Genomic DNA, 7,684 nt, shown 5'->3' on the forward strand with positions numbered 1-7,684 from the left:
TGAACAATATCGAGGCTTCTCGCTTGTTTTTTCCTATCCGAACGTGTTTTTTGTTCTATTATTTAGGTATTTATTCTTTTCTCTCTGCATGTCTTTGCTCCTTGTTGGTTTTCGGTGTCGCTGGAACAATTCAACTGTGACAAAAACATTATCGTCGCGAACTTCTCCCGCAGATTGCAAGCGATTCCTGGGACCATTATCTCAAAATAGAAGGTCAGTTGGTTAACGAAAATCCCGAGATACCCAGCTCCCTCAAGCGGTATGTCGATGACTTACTCCATAGGCAAACATGACAGGTGTCTCGCCTTCAATCTCCGCTCTCTCGCAATTCTACAATTCCGAGACTCAGCGACCGGGGAGAGAAGACGCATTTGAAAACCAAGACCGTTTGCGCCCTGAGTCACTCCCTATACACGTGGCCATATGGCACGTCCTACCCTCCTATTTCTAGTGCCTGTCCCCTGTATCAGTTCGTGGCCGCCGAAAGACATCGAGTGAGAAAGTCGGAAACAGATTGCTGTCACTCTCGACTATTTGGGTGAAAGAACAAGCAAGGCAGGGTAATGAGCGCATTTAATCTCGTCACCTCGAATCATCTATTCTGGGACCGATGCTCGTGAAACCATAATTGCCAGATGCGCAATGTGTTTGCCACATGAGATATTATATAGAAAGAATGAGTCGGTTTAACATCGGCAACTCGACATCGACAAATTCTGGTATAATCTTGTATGATGGAAAGGGGAGAATAATGAGAAAATCGTCCGTTAGCTCTATGATGTTGGTAAAATCAATTAATTATGATGACTCTAAGGAAGTACAGCTATGTATAGTTATGCTATCTAAATACTTATCTAAACAACGAATGCCTTTTGTTAGAAGAAAAAAAATAAAATAAAATAAAACGCTCGAGGGCAGAAGCAAACCTTATACATCTGCCTATTTCTGCCCATTATCAACGAAGGCTGGTAAGGAAAAGGTCAGTGGGATAGATATCAAGGCTACGAAATAGCCTCGACAAAATCCAAAAGAAATGATCCTGGATACAAGAACAACCAGGAAAGAAGCCATTCTGACTTTCTATTTCCTTTAGTTTAATATCGCCTTCACCTTCTCCCTGGATATGAATGAATTTGTTGCAACTGCGCCGAAGCATGTCAAACAGAATGAATGCAAGCAGGAGATGCACGACACGAGATAAAGATGACCGGAAAAAACAGTATAGTGATAAAAACAAATATCAGCGTCGACGGGAAAGTAGATTAGAGCAACGGCCAGTCGACGAGATCGCCAAAAAGGGAGTTTGGGGCATAAGATGAGTAAACGGGAGTGCAAGGAGAGGAGTTAAGAAATTGCAGAACGTGATCATAACTTTCAACCAGACGCGGTTTATCTCAGAAAAAAAATGGGTGACTGAGATATTGATAATCCCTGTCCATTCCTCGATCTTTTTCCGTCCACCGTGTGAGCTTTCACAAATAAATACACGAGTAAGCAGATGACAAAAATAAATGAACTCCCGTTTTTTTGCGAATGCCGTATGTGTATATAAAGAAATCAAACTGAAGAACAAATGTCTTGGAAGCAAAGGGTAACAAGGTGGGCGAGAATCAAGGCTCGAGAAAGAATGAGAAACCCAAGAAATAGAAATTGAGGAAATGGAAATAAAACATGGAGAAAAAAGCCAAGGAAAGGGAGTAACGGGAAGAAGGGGCCCTGGAAATATGCATTGGAAAGTAAGGTATATAGTGTTGGAAAAAGAGAGAATAGCCACATGTGCCTAGGAGAATATTGATTGGATAAAAACGGATATAAATGTGCCATCATATTATTCATCGCCGTCTGGGAGTGTTTCTGTTGTTAATAAGTTGACGGGCTATCTCGTGTTTCTTAATAGATTACGAAAATTAGATTAACATATTTGCGCCAGATATATCAGAGTTGATACGCAGTTTGGAGTTTTCTGGAAATGGCAGGGGGTAGGGAGGCCATAAACGAGTTGAAGTCCGGGATTAGGTCTTTGTATCCTTGAAGCACCTATATAGTTGGCTGTACATTAGACTTTTGCGCATATTTAAATGTGTCAATAAGAAAGTAGGGGCCGAGTCTATGGGTGATATAGATGTTCCTCACCTGCTGGAACGACTGTTGTAAGTCCTCGAAGTGAGGCTGATTCAAGGATTTACGCGGAAATACGGCAATTGCATGGAAATAATCCGAAAGGCAGCTTTCCATAGCCTTTGGGTTTTCCCGGACGACTTGATTGAATCCAAAGAACGAGCTTGCCTTCTCGCGGGTGAAGTCGATTTTGGTCATTGATCGGAGGAACATATCTGCAAATTCTCCTAAGTGCGGGGCAAGCTGTTGAGCGCATCCGATTCCCAAGCGACCCAAAGCCATCGCTGCATTTTCGTTAACAGAATCGGGAACTTCTTCGTTGCTCATGATTGCGGTGAGAGCCTGGAAAAGATTTTCTAGAAATGGAGCCATCCCATCTTTGCTAGCGGCAACAATCTCGCCTGAAGCCCAGCAAGCATTGTTTATCACACGAAGACCACTCTCAGACTCATCGTCTCTTATTAGGTTGAGATCAAGCTGTTTGATTAGGATCTGCATTATTGTAGGAAGGACGGGTGCAAGAGTAGGGAAAATATTGATTGCACAATCTCCAAGAAGGGCATATGATGACATCCGTACTTCCCAGTTGGAATCTTCAAGACAGAAGCGGAGAAGTTCAAAAAATGGTGGTTGCGACCTGGTTACTAGTTCTGAGCTTTTCTGGGGATCAATAGCCTGGATTATCGAACCGAGCATGTCTAAACTTGTTACCAGGAAATCTTTATCAGGTTCCTCACCAGTGTTGTGATTCACTGCGGTAAGATAATCCTGGATATTCGTGTATATAATTTTAATGCATCTGGCGAATATCGGAGGAGCAAAGGGAGAGAAAGCATCACCATAAGCAGCAGCCACGTAGCCCAAGCATTCTAGTAATGCGAAAAGTTCTCTGGACTGGTCGGATAATTTGTTCCATCGCTGGATAAGTGCAGGCATAAGGATATCCACCAGTTCTGGCTTCGCTAGCTCGGACATAACGCTTTCAGCCAAAGTTTGGACACAGTCGTAAAGTACGTACATGTTGCGATCTTTGTACTTTTCGAAACAGAGAACGAACTGCCGCAATATCGGCTGGCAATAGGGCAGAAGATTCGCGTCCGATTTCATTTCTAAACTCGTGAACGCTGATGCCGCTGCCTCTTGGACTTTCTTATTATTATCTAACATCCTGTGCAGGATCCCTTCCATCATCGGCTCGAAAAATTGGGTCTTTTCAGCCGCATCAAGGTGAGCAGCCCATTCCGAATATCTACCGAGGCACCAACAGGTAATTTTCCTAACGATTGGTTCAGGATCTGAAAGGAGGGATATAAGGTAAGGGACGAGTTCTGGTAGATGAGGTGTAACGGTATCCATACAGCCATCTGCAATAGCGCCGAGCGCTAGCACAGCAGCTTCTCGATTCGTCCAGTGGGCATGCCGCAAGTTATCTTTGAGATACGGCAATATGATTTCGAAAACAGGTTGATGGTACACGTTGGCGAAAACATCCAGTGCCGCTGCTGAACATTTTCGTAATGTCCATTCCGCCTCGGGGTCATCGTCTCCATACTCGTACAAATCATCTTCTATTTCTCCCTCACTCAGATCATCATCATCTGCGCCAGCTTCATTGACATCACCATTGGGCTTGTCATCACCACCAGTCAACTGTAACCGAGAGGTTTTGGTTTTAGCAAATTGAGGCTTCAGATCTTCTACCTTATCTTCGGTTTCGGCGTCATCATGCTCTCCAGCTAAAAGTATCGCGTCGTCCTCGTCATATATCATGCTGCGAAGAAGAATAGGTATAATTTTACTTAAATATGGCACTAACGGCTCATGTAATTTTTTCTGCTCCCCAATGGCCAGCCAAAACTCTGCTGCATCCAAAGCCAATTCCGGGTCCTCGGGATCATGCTGTTGCATGAGCACATAGTCAACCAGCCCACCAAGGTGAGGAATGAGGTTATCCGGGGCGATATCCACTAGCTGAACAAAAGACTGGCATACCATCCTCCGAACATCAGTATTTGGGTCACTGGCAAGCTGGAATACATGGCCAAGGAAAGTATCCAATGAGCCAATTAAAATATTTGGTCTTTGCGAAAGGAACATGTGGATTGTCGCTAGAGCGGTAGAGCGAATTCTTGGGCTAGGGTTGGATGTGCATTGCATTACCCTCGGGAGAATAATATCTAATGGTCGCTGACCCTGGAAATCTTTATCCAGCAGCTTTTTATTATCCTCGCAGACCTTCGACAGAGCTGACATGGCTGCCTCCTGGGTTAACATCGGCACAGATCCCGAAGAATTCGAGACCAGGGAAAGAAGTTCATCCAGCAAATTTGGCCATGCCAGAAGGCCACCTCGCGCGACGATCTCTGCAATTATGGAGCCGGCCGAATTGCGAATCGGCGGGGAAGGGTCTTGGAGTACTGAGAGCGCAGATGAGCGAATATATTCCAGACTCTCTGGTGTAACAGTTCCATACGCGACTCTAAGTTTAGTTTTTAGGTTCAATGCCGCTGCGATCCGAATGACATTATAAGTGTGAAGATCAAACCCGATATTAGAAGGTGGTTGGGGCGTGCTGAACAGGTAGGTGAGATAATTTGCAAAATCTGGGGAGGTTGTAGCTTGCACCAGCATCTATCAAATAATAACTGTCAGCTTAAAACACCACCAAATAGGAAACCAAAGATATTTATAGCGTTTAACAATTCTTACTATACAACAAAGCACCATTCGCAAAGAGGGGAGAGGGGGTTGCAAAACATCGGAGTAGAGGGAAGAGGGGTTCTGTAAACATACCTGTTCAGCATGTTTTCGTGTAGAGCCATCGCTTCCGTTCAATGAATCATGTAGAAATCCAGCCAATTGCCTCAATGGTTCGTCCTGCGGTTGCCATGCCATTGCGATAAAAATTGGCAGGGGTATAGCCAATGTTAATACCAACTTAAGAGCGATGGGGAGCTCTGATAAAGATTCAATTATCACTGAACAGTAATGCTCAGGAGAAGCTTCAAGAGAGGTGCCTCTCTATCGCTAATATGGAATCTCCCAAATCAAGGCCGCCCGCCCCGTGGTTTGGGTTTTCGCGGGTATTTAAATGTTCGTTGATGAGGTGTGTGGTTTGACTTCTGTGAGATGGTGGGGGTGTAAGAGATAGGGTGGAGATCTGCAGAAGGGATATCACTGTACGGACACCACTCAAAGATTAGCGGCTTGGATTTCTCTAGGAAAGCTTCGTCGTAAGCCAGACAGAAAAATCAAGACAAAAAGTGCGCGCAGGGTTGTCTGCAAGCGGTGGGAGTTTTAGACGTCGCTGGTGGTGAGGGCCAGTGGAGGGTTGGCGGTGGTGGGAATGCTCTCGATGCGGCTAACGGAGCGGTGGCAGGCGGCAGAATTTTGGGGCTTGGCATCTGCATTGGATCCGTTCAACCAACAACGAACCCACGAACAACGCTTCTTCGCAACTTTATTTCCCTCTCAACCACGGGAACAAGGGAACAAAAGCACCCAGCAGTGCGGGGGCGCACGGGGAATTGCCGGCTGAGATCTTCCTTTGTGTTTTTGGTGCTTCAGGTACCAACACATATGTCAATCGCAACCGCCTAAGCCACGGCATGAGCCATGGCGTTGATATACCGCCAAGAACTAACTTAAAACGTCAATTAGGGACTGCGTGAGAAGTCTGCAAAATCAGCGATGCATAGGGTACGGGAAACGAGCAATTCCGCATACCTGGGAACCCGGACAAAGTTCGACCATGTCAAGTATATTTCAAACATCCATTTGATGTTGGTTTGGGGACGTTGTTTGCTCATTCTCACGACCTTCAGGACATATTACTTGGCCCCCGAAAAGGTAGGGGAACGCATATTAGGCTTTCATTATAGATCCCTGTCCGTTCTTGGAATATTCAGTCTACCGAGCCTGTCGCAGGTGTCAAGACACTGAAAACAAAGATCATGTAGCTAAAATCCGTGTTTGGGTCGAGCTTCTTAATTTCATGGAAAACCTGCGTGTCGTGTCAGAAACTCTTGCTTTCAAACCTAATATGTGAAATGTTTCAGCCCGTGGGATCGCGTGAAGCCGAGATGAGTTCCAATTTCTGGCTGATGCTGCTTGTGGTTCAATATACAAAACTATATATGCAGGCATATACCCATCGGCGGAAGCGGCTACTCCCTGAAGAGCGACTACATAGGGACAATCTGGCGGTTTGGGCCGATCTCGCGAAGCATGTGGCCGCTACGGAAATAACCGCCGTTCGATGGAGACCAAGGCTGATGAGACCTGTAGATTAAACAGATATTCTATTGGAACTACTTAACCTGCCTGCGGATTAAATAGGGCGAAATCTTATGCTAAGGTGACACGTATCTTTTTTTGGGAGCCACTAAGGGAAACAAAAGCTCTTTGTACTTTGAAACAATAACATAGAATAATACTACGTTCTATATATTATCCGATGCTCTTCAGCAGCGTATGTATAATTGTATGGATGGATATGTACAAGTACATGGGTATATATATGAAAAGAAGAGAAGGCCAAACTATTCCGACTTGGGTATCAAACTGTATGATGCAATGCACAAAACAAATGAAAGTAAAATATGCCTGGTGCCTGGCATGGGACAAAATTACCAAATAAAAAATAAATAAATACAAGGAAAAGAGGAAAAAGTTGAAATCAAAATTGGGAATCCACACCCACATTGCCCGTTCCCGGAAGGGAGAATGATGTCCAAGAGAGAGCCACCAGTAAAACCTCAAGCCCATACTAGCTTCTTAATATCAAATACCAAATGCTCCAAATATCCCGTCCGTTTCTTCGCACTAGCCGTCGAGATGATCTCCCTCTCTTCAACCATTGTATGTTTATGAACACGCCCCGAGCCGCCTGTATCGGCAGCGCCGTTTTTATCCGGCGCGCCCCGCATGCAAGTGCGCTCAATCTCTTCGCTGAGAGCACGCGCAGCGTCATTTTCGCTGACCTGCACGTTATCAAGGGCATTCCTTGCAGCTATGTTAGTCTGTGGGAGGATTTTGAACGCCAAAATACGCGAGGCTGGGAGTCTGCTGTTGCCACTGACGCTCGTTTTGAATAGCGAGGTAATGTCCCAATCCGGTCCTGGGGTCAGGGGATTGTTCGTGGCAGATTCAGGGGATGCAGGGGATAGTTGTGATATCTGGTCAAAGAGGCTGTGGAGGGAGCGTGTGTTTACGCGTAGCGTATTTGTCGCGCCTGGTTGGTAAGTTATAACGACACCGACATTATGGTTCGGGTCCATTTGGGCATCGGTTAAAGTTGAGGTAATGTAAGTGCCGTAATTGATGTTGGTAATGGAGCGAAGGTCGATGCGCTCGAAGGAAGTAACTTTGTCCGTATCCCAGTCAAAACGACAGCAGTAGACAGCAGCATCCGTCAGTAAAAGGACAGACTGTTCAAACGGCAATGACCGCAATGTATTAGGTGGGTGCGGGCTTGAAACCGTCCAGCCTCCCACAAGTTCTATCGGACTCTTCGCTTATCACGATCCGGCAACTGGTGTCGATGGCGTGCTGCCGTACTTTTTCC

At 45.5% G+C, this 7,684-nt stretch overlaps 2 protein-coding genes across 2 annotated transcripts; both read right to left on the reverse strand.

Annotated features, from left to right (window-relative positions):
- Positions 1–1,935: 1,935 nt before the first annotated feature.
- HCAG_02231 (conserved hypothetical protein) lies at positions 1,936–5,013 on the reverse strand (the record flags this gene model as incomplete). The annotated part of the gene is made up of 3 exons (XM_001542010.1): positions 1,936–2,037; positions 2,134–4,749; positions 4,912–5,013. 3 exons carry the CDS (start codon positions 5,011–5,013, stop codon positions 1,936–1,938), a joined length of 2,820 nt encoding a protein of 939 aa, XP_001542060.1.
- A 1,862-nt stretch (positions 5,014–6,875) lies between these two features.
- HCAG_02232 (predicted protein) lies at positions 6,876–7,397 on the reverse strand (the record flags this gene model as incomplete). Its single annotated transcript, XM_001542011.1, has 2 exons — positions 6,876–7,100; positions 7,200–7,397. 2 exons carry the CDS (start codon positions 7,395–7,397, stop codon positions 6,876–6,878), a joined length of 423 nt encoding a protein of 140 aa, XP_001542061.1.
- Positions 7,398–7,684: the final 287 nt, after the last annotated feature.

This window comes from Histoplasma capsulatum, genomic scaffold (assembly GCF_000149585.1).
Source record: "Histoplasma capsulatum NAm1 scaffold_2 genomic scaffold, whole genome shotgun sequence".
NCBI lineage: Eukaryota > Fungi > Ascomycota > Eurotiomycetes > Onygenales > Ajellomycetaceae > Histoplasma > Histoplasma mississippiense.